This window comes from Mercenaria mercenaria, chromosome 4 (genome assembly GCF_021730395.1).
Source record: "Mercenaria mercenaria strain notata chromosome 4, MADL_Memer_1, whole genome shotgun sequence".
Lineage (NCBI taxonomy): Eukaryota > Metazoa > Mollusca > Bivalvia > Venerida > Veneridae > Mercenaria > Mercenaria mercenaria.
The window spans coordinates 50,558,183-50,577,092 of record NC_069364.1 but is presented as its reverse complement, the minus strand read 5'-3'; the positions used below and the strand labels follow the sequence as shown (position 1 = coordinate 50,577,092).

The 18,910-nt window shown below is 35.0% G+C and overlaps 1 protein-coding gene across 2 annotated transcripts in view; it reads right to left on the bottom strand.

Annotated features, from left to right (window-relative positions):
• Positions 1 to 18,910, bottom strand: part of LOC123551649 (sialomucin core protein 24-like) — a 39,357-nt gene that overhangs the window by 18,429 nt on the left and 2,018 nt on the right. For both annotated transcript variants that reach the window (XR_008370597.1, XM_045340731.2), the window contains exons 2-4: positions 17,947 to 18,045; positions 15,104 to 15,178; positions 3,835 to 3,987 (exon numbers count right to left, since the gene is read on the bottom strand). Coding sequence is in view for 1 of the 2 variants with exons in the window: in XM_045340731.2 (XP_045196666.2) it covers positions 3,835 to 3,987; positions 15,104 to 15,178; positions 17,947 to 18,045 (327 nt within the window). In the remaining variant the exon portion in view is untranslated. The remainder of the gene's footprint in view (positions 1 to 3,834; positions 3,988 to 15,103; positions 15,179 to 17,946; positions 18,046 to 18,910) is intronic.

The window sequence follows — 18,910 nt, the reverse complement described above, 5'->3', positions numbered from 1 at the left end:
GTGAAAATATACTATCATTGGTTCATTTACAATTAATAAATTCTTTAGCAGGGTGCATGTACCACGTGACTTTTTCGCTAATCTGGGGTGCCAAAAACATGGCGGATTCCTCGATAAAGGTAACATTTTCTTAAATATCTTTTCAGCAACCTGTTCAAATAAAAGGAAACATAGATCAGTGCCGTCTCATATGAAAATCCAACACTTGGCTGCATGTTTTCTGTCTCAAAGTCCATTCGTTTTCTCTAAAAGTGCAACCGCGCAACTGAAGTGAACAAATTTGATGATGTTAAGACGGGGGACATTTTCGCAAATTCAATAGATAAACCGTTTAAGAGGCCGCAAAAGACTATTTTGCGACACGGATATTTGTACGAGTATTGTCTTAACATATACGCTTTAAGAAGTTACATATTAAGAGCCTTCAATAGCTTCCGAGACCGGATTTATCACATTGCTAAGCAGGGGTCCGTTTTTCTTGATGCTAAGACGGGGGCTTGATTTAAAGTCTGTTATTGAAAGTCTTTTGTATTTCATTAACCTACTTCATTTAAGTTTTCTCCATGTTTATACTGCTTACTGTAAGAAAAATTTCGTTATATGTGTTAAAATTCAAATGATTATGACATATGAAAGCTTTTCGCCGAGTGTAAACTGTGAAATTTTACCTAAGGTGAACTACTTAGTACTTAATTTGACTGATTTTATTGAAAATGCACCTTTCACTTTATGTACTACATTTCTAGGTCGACTAAAATGTCATGTCAAGATCATTCTTTGTAACCTTTGTAACAAATACTGTTAAGTTTTTGAAAAAGCAACAGTTTATATTTAATTCTATTTCAGTTGCGTTAACTTTGAATTCTTTTTTCGGCTGAATGAAATACATTTGCGCATCTGGCATGAGCGTCAGTAACAGTTGTCAAAAGAAATCGGAAATTGTACTGGTTTCGTTGGTCATAAAATGTATATGTTATTTCCAGTTATCTTATTTTAAGACATTTTGTTCGGAATGTCCTTTTTGGTTTAAAAAATATGAAATATTGTTATCAATGTTGTACTAAAGCGCATTTACATTTCAGACATTTGTGTGCCATGAATGTGGAAAAGCATATAATTGCAGAAAAAGCCTTCTGCGTGGCTTTATTTCCAGAAAGAGGCGACAGAAGTCATTGACCTTATAACTGCGGCAATTGGTCTTTCCCGGTGAGACTAATAATATTATTACTAGTATATTACGACCTTACATTGGCATATATTAAGCATTGTACATTTTGTCCATCTCCTTTTTACTTCTAGAAATTGTTTTGACTATAATGTGGATTACTTTACATCTTTCACAGCTGATATCTCGTAGTTTGCAGGAGACCGTAAAGGGTGGATATTTTGGTCCTGTGTTTCAATGACCCTTAATCATTCCCGTACAGTATGCTTTGTTGTCCAACATCTCATTTTGTTGTATCGAATAGCCTATACAGCCCACAGAATATCATTTTATTGAGCCTGTAAAATGTCCCAAGTCGTTCGAATGAAGTACTAGCCTGCGATGTACACGCTCGAAACCGATTCTCATCTTTTTGTAGATCGACTAATATACATGTTGGCTTTAATTCTTTTTCTGTGTCATTTGTTTTTGCAACAACGTACTGAGAAACTTGATAGTGTCAACGTTTTTGCATGCATTCATAAATAATTTTACCTTACAACTTATTTGTCTTTAATTATTTTTCATTTTATGAAATTTAACGCCAGTTGTATTGTGATCAGTTTATCGAACCATTGTTCCTGGGAAGAACCGGCACCATATTCAAAACTTCTTAAAAGAAATGGCCACTTTCTTTCATAAGAGATATAGTCGGTTTCGGGCTTCGAATCATGGTCGTCTGTGAGAGAGATCTTACAATTCGACAATTGAGGCGGTCGACCTCTTTATAGTATGATTAAGTGTCAAAATGATCACTGCGTCTGTGTTTTATGATAAATATTGGCTCTGAATTATGTTTTCTTTTGTTGTAATTCAATGGTTTAAAAAAAGTTCTTTAAACTTTAACCTTCGAACATTTACTATGATTTCACAATACATGTGAAGAAATTACCGGTACATAAGACTGATAATTCAATACATGAATCTAAAAAAACATTCTTAAGGCTTTGAAAGTATGATAATTTATTTCTGCAGTTCAGATATATATTCCAACAAAAGCGATAAAAACAGCACACAGTTATGATCTAAAAAGAAAAAAAATTAGATCAACATTGCTGTGCAGATTCTCAACCATTTCAGTGGTTGCCTTAAGAAGCAAAGCAAAAGTAAGAACGGTTAACATTTTAATAATTAGAGACCTGTTTCAATTAGAGTTATTGAAAGTTAAACCAAAGAAGCAAACTAACTTAAACATTAAAGACAAAACTAATGCGATAAAAATAGACTTACTATTTTTCCAAAGCCTACCTGGAAATGTAATAAAACTATTAAGATAGGGTGTTACCCAGGTATTGAAGTACTTCCGGGTCATTGTATCCTAGGAAGCAGTTAATTCTTTGAAATTTGAAGTTCCCGATTTGAAGCCATCTCTACTTTGACTTGTTAAACATCTTGTGTTATTTCCTATGTCTTTAACAGTTGTTTTGTCCGTGTTTTTTTCAGGACTACATTTCTGTGCGGAAGAATTAAAAACTATTCCAGACTGGCGGCCATGACAGATGTGTGTTGGAAAACAAAGAGTGACTGAATACTTTGATATGTAGCAAAGAAGTTCATTGTTGATGATAGTGTTTCTTTATGATTTATTGACTAGGACATTATTAATCTTCAGAAATACAGAGCTCTCAGTGCTGTAAATTTGTTGTGAAATTCGCCGCTGAATCTATATCCAAAAGTGCTTGTTTTACTATGTATAGCAAAGGAGAAATTGTACCGGGCCGACACCACAGAGTGAAAGTTGGTGAACTTTTCATTAAGTCAGTCAAATTAAGTATTTCACCTTAGGTAAAATTTCTCCGTTCACAGTCGGTAAAAAACTTGCATTTGTCATGATCATTTGAATTTTAACATACATACATACAACGGGATTTTTCTTATAGTAAGTAGTTTAAGCATGGAAAAACTTAAATGAAGTAGGCTAATGAAATACAAAAGACTTCCATTACCAAATCATTGAATCACGCCCCCGTCTTAGCATCAAGAAAAACGGACCCCTGCTTAGCAATTTGATAAATCCGGCCTCGGAAGCTATTGAAGGCTCTTAATTTGTAATTTCTTAAAGCGTATATGTCAAGACAATACTCGTACAAATATCCGTGTCGCAAAGTAGTCTTTTACGGCCTTTTAAACGATTCATCAGTTGAATTTGCGAAAATGTCCCCCGTCTTAACATCATCAAATTTGTTCACTTCAGTTGTGCGGTTGCACTTTTAGAGAAAACGAACGGACTTAGAAACAAAAAACTTGTAGCCGAGTGTCGGATTTTCATATGAGATGGCATTCATCTATGTTTCCTTTTATTTGAACAGGTTGGTGAAAAGGTATTTAAGAAAATGTCACTTTTACCGAGGTATCCGCCATGTTTTTGGCACCCCAGATTAGCGAAAAAGTCACGTGGTACATGCACCCTGTTTAGGCTCATCTGGACGAGTTGTACTAACATAGCAAATAAATGTTAAATTTTGCATTAATAATATTTGATAATAATTTGAACTGGCTTATCAGACTGTATGGGTAAAAAAAAATCAATTATTTTCTGGAATGCATACCCCTGTAAAAATTTTGCACTTGTCACTTATAGATAATTGAGTTAGAATGAAAGGAAGTTTATATGGCATGTATTCTCATACCTTGTACAGGATCAGTGATTGTGTCATCTGTGCTGGTACAGTTGGTAAAGACGCAGCCATTGATAGTACAACATGATGTCTTGTCTGTAACATTTTTGCATGGATCAACTTCTACTGGTGCTTGAGTAGTTGTTGCTGCTGTTGATGGAGAAGCTGTAACAGAACAACATAGATACAACATCTGCAGCAGATTTTAGTATCTTATCTAAAACATGTGTTCCTAAATGTAAAGTAATATATACAATTTCAAGAAATTTAATGAAACACTCCTTGAATATACACCATTTAATAACAGAAGGAGCATTAAACTGTGTAAGGCACAAAAATGTGGCTTAAACATGATACTAATTTTCAAAAGCAGGACGAAAAATATTGTGATAAAATACAACACATGGAGAACTTAACACTTCAAAACAAAAGAACCTGAAACAGCTATAGTATAGCAGAAATCAACACCAGGACATAATACTTCCTACAGAAGACTGTAAGTTTCATATATCAGCTGTGGTCATGTTAATATCTAGTACTGACACTATTTAACATGATGAATATTGACAACCTATGATAATCAGGCAGTTTTTAGAGAGATTCAAACCATTAACCTTTAACTTGTTAAATTTCTATAATGAACTTGTCCATCTTTCAATTTGGGCAGTACCATTTATTTTTCAGAAGGGTTGTTCACTGAAAATCTACTGACTGAATAGCAAACAGTACAGACCATGATCAGACTGCACGGATGTACAGGTTGGTCTTGGTCTGCACTGGTCGCAAAGGCAGAATCACTTGTGGACAGCAGGCTAAAAGTTAAATTACAGACAATATCTCACAATTTTAATCTGTTACAGTGACAATAATTCTATAGGATATTATCAAATCTCAAGAACATGTTCCACATGCGCCATGAGAAAACCAACATAGTAGCTTTGCGACCAGCATGGATCCAGACCAGCCTGGGCATCCGCGCAGTCTGGTCAGGATCCATGCTGTTCGCTAATGATTTCTCTAATTTCAATAGGCTTTAAAAGTGAACAGCATGGATCCTGACCAGACTGCGTGGATGCACAGGCTGGTCTGGATCCAGGCTGGTCGCAAACCCACTATGTTGGTTTTCTCATGGCGTGGCTCATGTGTATGGATACATTATTGCAAAGCTTCATAATTTAAAATTTAAGTTACAAGATGAATTCTGATGTGCATATTTAATATGAAGACTGAAGTCATTGGTTACAGTTGGTTGTGTAACTAAAGGAAGCAAATGATGATCGTTCTTCATCTAGTCCTAGCTAAAAGCCTTTTTTTTACTGAATTTCATGTCCATTCATTACTTTTATTATATTTAAAATGAATATTTTCTTGAACCCTGAAAGGGGAAGGAATGCCTAACAATATGTTGATTTTATGTGAAAACCATTGCTCAGTCATAATCTAACAATGAAACAATTTTCAAAATCAGGCCACTATTGAAAAAGAAAAAGCATTCTGAAATTTAACAAAATGGTTAACCATGTAGACAGCCATCATTTTGTGTTTATGACATCACTGATGCACTGTTTAATCACTTATTTAGTAAATATAGTAAAACCCATTTTAGCAGTCACCTCTGTTAAGCATCCAACCTGTCTTAAGCAGCCAGTGTCTCATTTCCCAAAATAAGTCATTCATTCTATGAATCACCTGCATACAGCAGCCACCTGCTGTAATCAGCCACTTTTTCACACTCCCTTGGCTGGCTCCCGGCTGTACATATTCCAGAGTGACTGTGCAAAAACTGCGGACAAATGCAAAACTTCCATGGAAAGTATGTACTTTCCATGGAATGGTATGGAAAAGTCACCTATTATATAACATGTCCGGAGTGATTGCAAATATTTTCCACGGACATCTCTGGAAATTACTCTGGACATCTTTAAAAATGTTCATGGAATGTTCACGGACACTGCGGAAATGTAGCACTTAGAAAGAATTCTGGTCATTTAACTCTGGAAAATAACTCTGTCATTTTCTAAGGGATTTTAAACACATCAGAAAACAGTTAGCATCAGACTGGGAATACCATGTGATCAAGTTCAGCCAATTAGATCAACTGATCTTACAGAGGAATTTTCAAAATGTGTAACTGGAAGTCTGATATTAAGTTGTGTAGAAATTAGTGAAACTTTATTATGTGAGGTAATTCAGTTCAGAGTTAATATTGAGGATTCTATAAATTGCTCAAGTAAGTTTGTTACATAACTGACCAATGAAACATTACATACATTTGTAATTATGGTAATTAACACATGCATGTGTCTTTGTATATCAGTCATTACATAGCATAAAACAATGAATGCTAAAGTAACCAAACGCTTCACAAAGATTTTATAAGTAACATGCATATTGAAAACAGATGACTTTAGGTACTTTCTTTGAATGATTTCATCATTATTTAAGTGTAACTAATCTTTGTTCACATGTATATGCTTAAAAAATATTCTAATCAGTCACTTTTAACTGGCAAAGATTCATTCTCCTTGTTCATATATATCATATAGTGTTTGAAACTGCAAAAGTGATCACATGCAATAAAATCATATTGCTTGTACTGAACTGTTATTGCTCATTATACATGTACTGCAAAAAAATTCTAATAAATCACATTTATTGCTATTGAATAATACTGTCAGCAGAACTTCCTGGACAACTGCGGAATAACTCCGGAAAATTGTTCACGGACCTCCGTGGAATCACTCCGAAAAATTGTCCATGGAAAGTACTCTGGAAATCTCTGGACATTTTTCCACAGTTTTCTGCAGTATTCCATATCCAGCTCCGGAAAGTTTGTCCGAATACTCCGGAGTCCGGACTTCCATGGAAAATCACAGACATTCCATGGAAACTTCTGGAATTTTCCCAGCCGGGTGCTTAAGACAGCTTTTACTGTACTCTTTAAAACAAGGAGCTGCGTTCAATAAAAGCTTGATGCCCCCGGTGGCATCCTTGTTGATACAAAGCAACCAAAATGAGGTCAAGGTCAAACTGAGGTCAGGTGATGTTTAAAGATGAGGAATGGTCACAGGTTACATCTGTATTAGTATCAATTCATTCTTGTAAGCGGTATTAATGCTAGTCCAAAATGAGGTCAAGGTCAAACTGAGGTCAGGTGATGTTTGAAGATGAGGAATGGTCACAGGTTACATCTGCATTAGTATCAAGTCATTCTAGCAAGGGGTACTGATGCTAGACGAAACAGTCCCATTTGGTTAACCAAGAGATGGCCCATATAAAGCAACCTAAGTCCAAAATGAGGTCAAGGTCAAGGTCAAACTGAGGTCAGGTGAAGTCTGAAGATGAGGAATGTTCACAGGTTACATCTGCATTAGTATCAAGTCATTCTAGCAAGGGTGTTGATGCTAGATGAAACGGTCCCATTTGGTTAACCTCGTACGGACAGACGAACAGACGGACGGACAGGACGATCACTATATGCCTCCCGCATCAGTAGATGCCGGGGGCATAAAAAGATCAACAGTTACAGTTTCTTGGGTTAAAGAATGTAAAGCATGATAATTTCTATGTTATTAAGACATGCATTTGTATCCTTTCATATTATTATACAAACTTTTGACACACCAACAAGAGGCATATATCAAAGCATTTAACTAATTAATCACAAAATCATTTTTATTGGGCTATATAATATTTATTTCTGTATATCATACTACTACTAAATATGCACATGAAAATATGATGTATATAATAATCAAAATAAAATATATGTTGTATATGACTGACATCATGAGCATGACACACCTTAACCTTACGCTGCTAAATTTCTATAATGAACTTGTCCATCTTTCCATTTGGACAGTACCATTACTTGTTAAAAGGGGTCCATACCAAGAAGATACTGACTGAATGGCAAACAGTGCAGATCTTGATCTGACTACATTGATGTGCAGGCTGATCAAGATCTACACTGGTCGCAAAGGCATAATCAATATTGTCAAGCACGATAAGGGTTAAATGCCACAAAAGTTCAAATATCTTTCTGCATAAAACTTGCTTCTTACAAATTCTTAAAGTAACTTATACTCCTACATCCACTTTACAGACACTAGAATACACAAAATGTCATACAAAATATCAAAATTTAAAGTATACCATTATAAACAATGATAATTCCAATCAGCAACACAAATGTTCCCTGTTCCATCTTTATACTTAACAGCAGTTGTTAATATAATGTTGACAAAAAATCAAATGTCAGCAAACGAATGTTCTAATATTACACAGAGGCCCCAACAGAAAATTATTCGATAAAATTCACTACTCAAAACTCACTCACTACTATTTTCCTTACTTCTAACAATCTAGTGATGAGATTTATTTCATTTGATAGTTAACATTAACTTAATATAATCTTGTATTTAAAATTCAGTAACAAGGCTACCAACATCACATTTGCATGCCCTTTTCACATCTAATTCCTTTACAGAAGGAGTTGCATGCTGCTGTATCTCAACAGAGATATCCTTTCCGCGCATGTAACGAAATAAAATGTATTAGCGTCTGATGGCCCTTTCACGCTTCCATAGAATCAACATTTATTACACAAAAGTCCATGTGCATACTGTGATGATTTAGATGGGGTGACCCCTGTGCGTGACCCCTGACTATAAACCAATGCAAATGCAACTTTTGCCTTTAAGTTTAGCCTGTTTACATTCATTTTCTTTACTTTCGGGGGAAAAAATGAAGGTCATCTGACGTCACTTTCTGTGCTGGCGAGATTGCCGTCCTAAGGATATATCATTTTCTATTTTCCATTTTACAAAGGGTGATGTTTGTGTTTACAATGCACTGGGTTAATGAAGCTAGCTTGATTTATCTCACGTGTATTTTTTTAAAGGTCTTTGTTCAGAACATGACTTCCACATTTTTTGTTATGAAAATGTATATATTTCTAATTTAAACAAGTTTTTGATAATTGTTTTCTCAAACATTTGTCATAAATACGAATATCTGATTAATGTAGTAAAAAATATCATTGTGTCCACTGTCTTTTTATTAACTCCCTATATTGCTGTTACATAATAATTTCACATTAATAATTTAGCACTTTTCTAACTATAAAATTTTGAGTATTTTCTGTTTGGACCGATTCTTTATCTACTTTTAGCACAAAATTAAAAGCCTTATTGATAATCAGGTTTGTTTGTTTGTTTTGGGTTTAATGCCATTTTTCGACAGTATTTCAGTTATGTAACGGCGGGCAGTAAACCTAACCAGTGTTCCTGGAATCTGTATCAGTAAAAACATGTCTTTTATCATTGATATTTCTATTGTATACAGTGTGTAACATATGTGATGGACATCTGATAGTCTTTCCATAAATAAATGTGGCATGCGTATGTAATGAGAAATAAGATATAAGGATTTTTCAGTGTTATTTTGCCATAGCCACAAAATGACGTGTATTATTCTGTTATAACCACAAAATGACATTTCTTTTTCTGTTTTTGCCGCAAAATTACATTTGTTACAAAATGACATTAGATATTTTGACCACAGCCCTAAAATGACATTTATTATTCTGTCCTAGCCATGAAGGACATTCAGTTTTCTGCCAAAGTAGCAAAACAACATTCAACCTTATGCCATTGCCAAAAACAGACTTCACTTTTTTGACATCGCCAAGAAATGACATTCATTTTGTTACCACTGCCACAACATGACATTCATCATTCAGTCAAAAGATATAAAATAGCATTCAGTATTCTTCTGGACTCATTAGCAATCTAACAGGAAAGTGTACGAAAAAAATCTGTATTGGGGCCTCTCTCACGATGTCAATACAAAACATACATGTGGCAGTGACTAACGAATCACATGTGAATAAAAGTATTGATTTACTATATATTTACAGTGTTTGCGAGCCAGGCATCTATAGGTATAAATATCGAGTTGACGTAGCATCTGTTGGGCAAACATGTAAATAGATTTTTAATTATCTTATATACAAATGTCCTCGTGTTACATTATATCTGATAACATTGACAATATTCAATAAAGCCTGCTGCAAATTTTTGCCCTGGGTCAATATTTATGTAATTTACTGTGATTTTCTCTGTAAACTTTTAGAACATTCGAACCTATACAAATTGTCATGTATACATTTCCTTTACAAATGCGTAATCAATAGAAATTTCTGTTTCTGTAAAAAAAAACAAGAGGGCCATAGTGGCTTTAAGTTATGCTACTGAACTTTATATCAATGGCCTTGAGTAGATATATATTTGACAAACTGAATCACAAATGGCAACAAATGTATTTAAAGTATAAAAAGTAAAAAGATAGGTCAAATGCCCCCATTAATCGAGGGCTTAGAGCGAAACTGGTCTATCTGCTTCTATTTCTATATACACTTAGACTAGTTTCGCTCTGAGCCCTCGAATTTGAACAAATCTGATAGGGGAAAAGTGACAGAGATGTTTATATGGACCAAGTAAAATAGTGGTCAGCTTAGAATCCAAGAGAAAATGTCCTTTAGAAATATTTCTATTTTTAGCTCTACGGTCAAGTTCGCCTATCTGAACAAAATAAAGAGATGACCTTATAAAATCAAGTTTGATGAAGATCCATCAAGATGTCCATGAGAAGTTGTTTAAGTTTAAAAGGTTTTCTATTTTCAGCTATAGTACCCCATACAATGGACAAAGTGCTTCCATTTGAATAAATTTGGGAGAGGACCTTATTGTCACCAAATTTGGTGAAAATCCATACATAGTTTCATTATGAGCTCTTCTTTTCTGTGCTCCCATTTATATGAACTTGAGAGAGGACCATACCAGGATGGTACTGACCAAGTTTGGTGTTATACTAACCTGAATTTTCATAGAAGATGTTTATGTAAACTTCGGACAATGGGCAATGGACCATCCAGCTATATTAATAGCTCACCCTGACCACAGGTGAGCTAAAAACAATTCAAACAACCAAAGGGAGGTAATTATGTTATTGCAGACCTTACACAAATTTTCAGACTTAAGGATCTGAGTAAACAGTAATGATCAGACATATGCATGTATTATGAACATGTTATGGACCTGCTGAGACCTTTTTTGGGAGTAAAAATGTACAAATTTTTGAATTCCTGACCAATTATTTTCAACAGGAAGTATTCAAACTTCAATTTTTGGCATCTTATTGCCCAACATGCTCAAATGTATGAGCAAGTTTTATAAAAAGGTCACACTGAATATAAATTTTGAAGACTTTATTACAATGTTCACCATCTTGACATGCTTTCCAAAGGTTTTAAAAAGAAGTTTAATTTTCTCAGAAAGAAATAGTTCCTTTCATATGTACATCTTAGTGTAACCAAGATATAAAATGTAGACTGAAGAGAGAAAAGTTTGTTCTAAAAATACTATGTTTACAAAAAGGAATCTTTAAATGATGTACAATGTAAGTGTAAAACATTTATTTATTTATTTGGGTTTTACAGCGCACCAACACAGTATAAGTTATATGGTGCCAAACAGGACTACAAATTTTGGTTCCACATCTCATTTTAAATTTGTAGTCCTGTTTGGCGCCATATAACCTATATTGTGTTGGTGCGCCGTAAAACCAAACTAAATAAATAAATGTTTTACACTTTACATAGTGACAAGTTTTGATGGAGGGATGATGGTTGGACAATGAGTGTTCACAATATCTCACTCAAGCACTTTGTGTCAGTAAGCTGAAAACATGGTAAAAATGTTGTTGATGGTAGCCAATAGCACAATCCTAGCTATCAGCAGCAATATACACCAATCTCAACAAACACTGATAATAAGTTAACAAATTTGATGTACTTGATTTCAGTTCAAGTTGATTAATAAAGCGTAGTAACTATGCATATAAATGAAAACATTTCCTACTATACAAAAACATAACATATTTATGCATATTTATGTAAGAAAACTAATTCATTATTGCATGCAGTTATGCAAAACAACTTTATCAATTTACCATATGATGTAAAATCAGAAATATTAGTAAGACCTAATATTCGATCACCTCTAAGGTAGAATGTTCACCATTTCTGGCCAGGCCAACTTTTGAATCAAAATACCTACATTTGTATTTCACTAATAGCACTTTCCAGAAGTATGTACTTTCACAAAACTTAATATGAATGGTTAGTGCATACCAGTTCGAGGGAAATAAGTCCTTTGCAAAGATTTCTTATTTTACAGTGACAACTGAAAATCAAAAAGCTATTTCGCAAGTTTTACAAATATTCATACGACAAAATTCTTTACTGAATTCTAAATCAAATATCTATTTACTGCCTGATCAAGTTTAACATCTACCCTGCTAAGTTTCTGAAATGGATTGGTCCATCATTCAATTTGGGCAGTACCACTTGCTTATCAAAGGGGTGTCCACTAAGAATTTACCGACTGAATGGCAAACAATGCAGACCATGATCAGCCTCACAGACATGCAGGCTGATGTCGCAAAGACAAAACCACCAGCAGGCCAAAGGTTAAAATAACCTTATTTATTCCATCTGGCATACCAATTACAATAACAATCAATTTCTGATCATATAACCACATCATTATTTGTGTTCCATATTTAGCTGTCACATGTTAAATAAATATTCAATTTTATAAACAGATTATTTTTGAATAGTGTAAATTTCTAATGAAAATTGAAGGACGCTTAAATTGCTCCATATTCAAAGATCAGTATCTTGCATATCGAGAGACTTAGCCTTTTACTTTTGATTTTGTTCGATTTGTTTTTTGTTAGGTTTAACATCACATTGACACAATTACAGGCTTTTAATTGCAAAGGAGGAACCCAGGTACCCCTCCTTGCAACAAGAATTTTCACCAAATGTGTTGCATAAGCCTCCTTTATATGTACATGTGAACATGACAATGTATGTTTTATATACTTTTTGTTAGTACTCACTAGTCTGAAACAATTTTTTTTAAATAGCTTCTATTCATTCCATATTTGTAACACATGATCACTCCTATGTTTTCACAACATTTCTTTGACTTCAACATTACCAGATATAAATACATGGGGACTTAAAATTCACTTTGATACAAGGAAAAAAAAATTTGACGGGACCTGAAAATTTGTAAGAGAGTTCAAGGCAAACAAGTCTAAGTTACAGAGTTTCAACTAACCATTAAATAGAATGGTACTCTGCAACTTTCCCCTTAAAATTTGTTTATAAAAAAACTCTTTTTCCATCATCATTTGCTTTCTTAAAGATAAATAACTTCAGTAAACAAACAAACAAGAGGGCCATGATGGCCCTATGATCTGGCCTACTGACCTAGTTTTTTTACCCCACATGAGCCAGTTTCAAATTTAATCTAGAGATCATCAAGACAAACATTCTGACCAAGTTTTACAAAGATTGAGTCACAACTGTAGCCTTTAGAGTGTTCACAAACTTTTCCTTTGATTTGACCATGTGACCTTGTTTTTGACCATAAATGACCAAGATTAAAACTTGACCTAAAGATCATCAAGACAAACATTCTGATCAAATTTCATAAAGACTGGCTCCAAACATTGGCTTCTAGAGTGTTCACAAGCTTTTCCTTTGATCTGGCCTTCTGACCTACTTTTTGACCCCACATGTCCCAGTTTCGAACTTGACCTAGAAATCATGAAGACAAACATTCTGACCAAGTTTCATACAGATTGGGTCATAAAGGTGGCCTCAGAGTGTTCACAAGCTTTTCCTTTTATCTGGCCTACTGACTTAGTTTTTGAGCCCACATGACCCAGTTTCGATCTTGACCTAGATATTATCAAGACAGACACTTTGACCAAGTTTCATAAAGATTGGGTCACAAATGTGGCCTCTGGAGTGTTCTCAAGCTTTTCCTTTGATCTGGCCTACTGACCTACTTTTTCACCCCACATGACCCGGTTTTGAACTTGCCCTAGAGATCATCAAGACAAACATTCTGACTAAATTTCATAAAGACTGGGTCATAAATGTGGCCTCTAGAGTGTTCACAAGCTTTTCCTTTGATCTGGCCTACTGACCTAGTTTTTGACCCAACATGATCCAGTTTCAAACTTGACCTAGAGATCGTCAAGACAAACATTCTGACCAAGTTTCATAAAGATTAGGTCACAAATGTGGCCTCTAGAGTGTTCACAAGCTTTTTCTTTGATCTGGCCTACTGACCTAGTTTTGGGCCCCACATGACCCAGTTTTAAACTTGACCTAGAGATCATCAAGACAAACACTCTGAACAAGTTTCATTAAGATTAGGTCACAAATGTGGCCTCTAGAGTGTTCACAAGCTTTTCCTTTGATCTGACCTAGTTTTTGACCGAACATGACCCAGTTTCAAACTTGACCAAGAGATCATCAAGGCTAACATTCTGACCTAGTTTCATAAAGATTAGGCCATAAATGTGGCCTCTAAAGCGTTCACATGACAAATGTTGACACACGACAGACGAAGCACGACGGATGCCGGACAATGACCGGTCACAATAGCTCACCTTGAGCACTTTGTGCTCTAGTGAGCTAAAAATTCAAAACTGTTGAATGCATTAAAATTAGGGAATTCTATAGGAAAAATGTACAAATGCGTCCATAATGGTCAAAGTTGTGCAGATTTATGGTTGGTGTACAGTTGTTACTGGTCTCAAGTTAATAAGATTTGACCCAAGCTTCTACAATACAATACCTAATTAATGCCGTCCCGCTTATTAACGCCCCCAGTACCATGAAATCTCACACAACTGAACCAACTCCTATATCATGCACTTTTCTCTACCCACCCACTTAGTTCAATAGGTAGAGCTCAAATATACGGATCGTGGGGTCTTGCGTCCGATCCCCGGGCAGGGTGTATGTTCTCCATGTTGATTTGATAAAAGACACTGTGTCTGAAATCATCGTCATCCACCTCTGATTCATGTGGGGAAGTTGGCAGTTACTTGCAGAGAACAGGTTTGTTATGGTACAGAATCCAGGCTCACTGGTTAGGTTAACTGCCTGCTGTCACATATTTGAAATATGTTGAAAAACGGCCTTAAACCCAAAACAAACTAACAAAACTCTTCTCTGACAGTCTTCAAGAGAAACTGCCTTTGCGCGAAACTCAAGATACAAATCAGCAAAACCAGCACAAAGTTGGTAAAAAAAATTGGGCAATGTTCTGATATATCTGATTTACATTGTATGTTCTAAATATATGCACAGTCACTTCAGAAACACTTGTAAGCAAAGGAGTTAATATACCTGGTTTCTCACAAATCTGTTTTTGAGTATTGTTCTTGCATGAGTCAACTGCTGTCCAGTTTGTGGAATGGCACTCTGTAATAAAGAAACCATTTACTGAAAATACTTCAAAATCTTCTTCAAAATGTCAGCAAACAAGATAAATATAAGACCAGAATAAATCTTTTCTCCATTATACATTTATTGCCTGCATCAGCAACTTAGCCTATACTTTCCAACATATTAATATTAATATATGTACATGCATTTCCATTATAAAACCATTTTAACCATCTTATTTCTGGGGATACACATTTTTATGGTATCAGAAAGTTTATCTCAATTACTGCTTGCATATTTCCACTAGAAAACATGAGTCACTTTTAGGAAATCTTCATTTTTTTTTTTTTTTTTTTTTGAAAACTGCAGTCTGGTTTCATTTTCATCAGATCCCCTTAAACGGATACTAGGGTACTTTTTTCAAGAAATAAATCCATGATCTATTTATATTACTTTACTCAGTCAGTCAAAGGAAACAGAAAGGGGCTGTTTTACCAAGTTACACCTTGCTATGAAATTCACTATATGACTATATGTGAAGTCAAGAAAATATGGGAATAATTAATATGACCATGAGGTTCTACTTTTCATATCTTGCCTGTGGTAAAAATGATATGGTCAGATTGACAAAACTGTGAAAATCATGCACTTATATGTCAGAAAAACCACCCATTTAGGCATTTTAACTAAAGCACCTCAATAAAATGTCCAGTACAATAATTAACCCTAAGCACACTAAATTTCTAAAACTGAATGGTCAATCATTCAATTTGGGCAATACCATTTATTATTTGAAGGGATGTTCAATGAAAATTTACTGATTGAACTGCGAACAGTGCAGACCATGATCAGACTGCACGGATGTGCAGGCTGATCTTGGTCTGCACTGGTCACAAAGGCAGAATTACTTGGTGCCAGCAGGCTAAAGATTAAGAATGTGGCTGCCACATTTTCTGTTATGAATATAAAATACATTAATTTCTTGTTAAGTCCTAATTCTGATAATTACTTTCTTGAACATATGTCAAAGGTTTGAATATTGCTGAATATACTAGACTGTTTTATTGAATCTATTGTTTTTTATTACCTCCCTTTATAGCTCTACCTTTAACATTTCATGTGCAATATTAAATGTATTACTTTTCTAATCATGACTGTAAGTATGCATAACATCTATTTGGAAAGCTGTATTATCTGTTTTCAAGATAAATTTTTTAAGCATTATGGACCTTTAAAATGACCACTACTCTACCTGTGTACTGGGGTGGACGGATAGCTCAGTGGTTTGCACACTGGCCTTCCAATCCTGAGGTCGGGGTTCGATCCCCGGCAGTTACTCGGGAATTTTCAGAAACGCTTTCCAGTGTTTCCCACCCAACTAGAGGTGTACTGGTCAGGAACCCAGGCAATCCTTGTGTGTATCAGTGCTATACACTGGGCACTTTAAAGAACCAGGCTGTCTATTCGAAACGAGCTAGGCTAAGTTAGCCGGATAAGCCTGTATCTGATTTCTGATCTCTCTGTCGTGGGGGCTTTGTCTCACTCTGTCCCTCTGGTCAGATCGCTCTGTGTCTGTACTAGTAGAGGATGAATTATGCGCCCTGTGTGGCTGCATTTGAACTATGTAAAGCGCCTTTGGCGCTACATAAATCTGGTATAATTAAATGTACAACGCCGGTGAATATACTATGTGTAAAATTAGGCGTTTAATCAAATAAAGCAGTTTAAGTGTAGCCCTATGTTTATATATACCTACACGGATGGTCATTGGTTAGATCTCTTTTTTGTACACAAAATTTTGTGGTTTAGGGCAATGTGAATCATGGAGGCATACAGTCATAAATAATTTTCTTTGTTTGCTGAGACTTAATATTATTGAACAAGCTTCACAATTAAAAACATGAAGATAAGTTTTCTGAAAATAGTAAAAATCTCAATGCATGCAACATTTAATCTGAATAACCTTCACTTTACAATCTTTTCTGCATTAATACCAGTTCAAATTTCATATTTGCATATAAGAAAGTGTAGGATTACATGTTTTTGCTGGGTTTACAGAACACAATAATAGGTGATGCAGTGACTTTTCTGACCTTTTGATGGTGGGGAAGACCCTAGGGGTACCCCCTCCTGGCATTACTTCTGGGCAGAAACACAGACTTTCCATACGCCAGTGTTGACTTTTTCCCACTAAAAATTCTATATGCCGAGCAAAATTATGACCCCAGATAGTAAATTGGTAAGTACTTCAAAGACAACAGTCAACCAGTCACACAATGGAGGACCCTGATTACAGTATTCCCTATCATCAGAATACAAGGTGTAAAAATTCAGGATGTTGCAAGTAATTCACTCAATTTACATTAAACATGTACTCCTTAAACCAGGACCTGATGTTTTAAACTTTTAGATTTACATACATGTAGGTAGCAAAATGTTTAAAATCTCTACCAGATGCTTACACATACTCAAATGGTAACCTCCCAGAGACCTCAGCATTGGAGTTTTGTAAATAATGACGTTAAATAACTTGTGATTTGTTATATATTCTTTAGGCATGATTGTTATTGTAATTGCAGGGTTTTTTCCCTTCTATAATAGGGATCATTTACAGGCCCCTTCCCATCAGAAATTTTCTTTTAAATCATGCAGTTGTCCCCAAAAATTGACTTTACATCAAGCTTTTTATTCCGGCCCCTTTACCCAAATACAGAGCTATTTTTCCCCCAAATCACAGGCCTGGGTGTCTTCCCCTCTTAGTAAAAAAAACCCCTGAATTGTGTATAACTGCAAGAAGTAATTACCTGTAATGTTTTTTGTTGCTGTTGCATTTTCACAGAAGAACCACATACACCCTGTCGTATTACAACACTTCTTATCTTCTGTCAATGCTGCACATACCTCTGTAACAGAAATAGACATCAAGTTACTGAAATATTACAGACAATATATATTAAAATCATGTTCTATTTATTTAAAAATTTGACATTCATCAACTTAATCAGACCTCCTGACTCTTGCAAAGGTGCAAGATTTTTTTTCCAGCAAAGCTGGTACAGCCTTTTGATCTTTTAATTTGTTTTTCCTTACCAGTATTAATGAATTATCTGTAGCCTATAACAGGAATCTCAGTGTCTTCAAAACCAAACAAAACTGTCACAATAACTCTCAAAGTAATGTCAATGTATCAACTATCATAACATGTGACAACTTTCAGAATAAAAGTATTGATTAGTTAAGAAATAATTTATAGCAAAACAGTGTTTTATCACTATATATACACGATGGGCGGTTATACGCCGGGCTGCGTCCTCGTGAAATTATTTCGGTCAACATATAACCGCCCGAGTGTATAAATAGTGGTAAAACACTGTTTTGCTATAAATCATTTCGATTCTAATATGTTTTTATTGAATAATTTATATCAAATATGATAGAACTGTTTCTTCACACAACCATGGCGCCAATAGTAGGTCTTTGTCTATGCACGCCAGGACCGCAAATGGTAATACGTCTTGCGGCAGAGTTCAGTTTGAGCGAAAAGTATTGCTAATTATTCAGCAAAGTGAATAACTAACTCAGTATGTGTTTAAATTAATCAGCACATTTGTGCAATGTGACATTTTGTTTAAAACATGTTATCAAGTAAAATATTTCATGAAATTTGAAAGCGCTATTTCTTGATGCGTACATGGCGCTAAATATCACATTGACGTGACACCAACATAATATCGCTGTGATGATTAAAGCATTGTTTGTCATATTAGA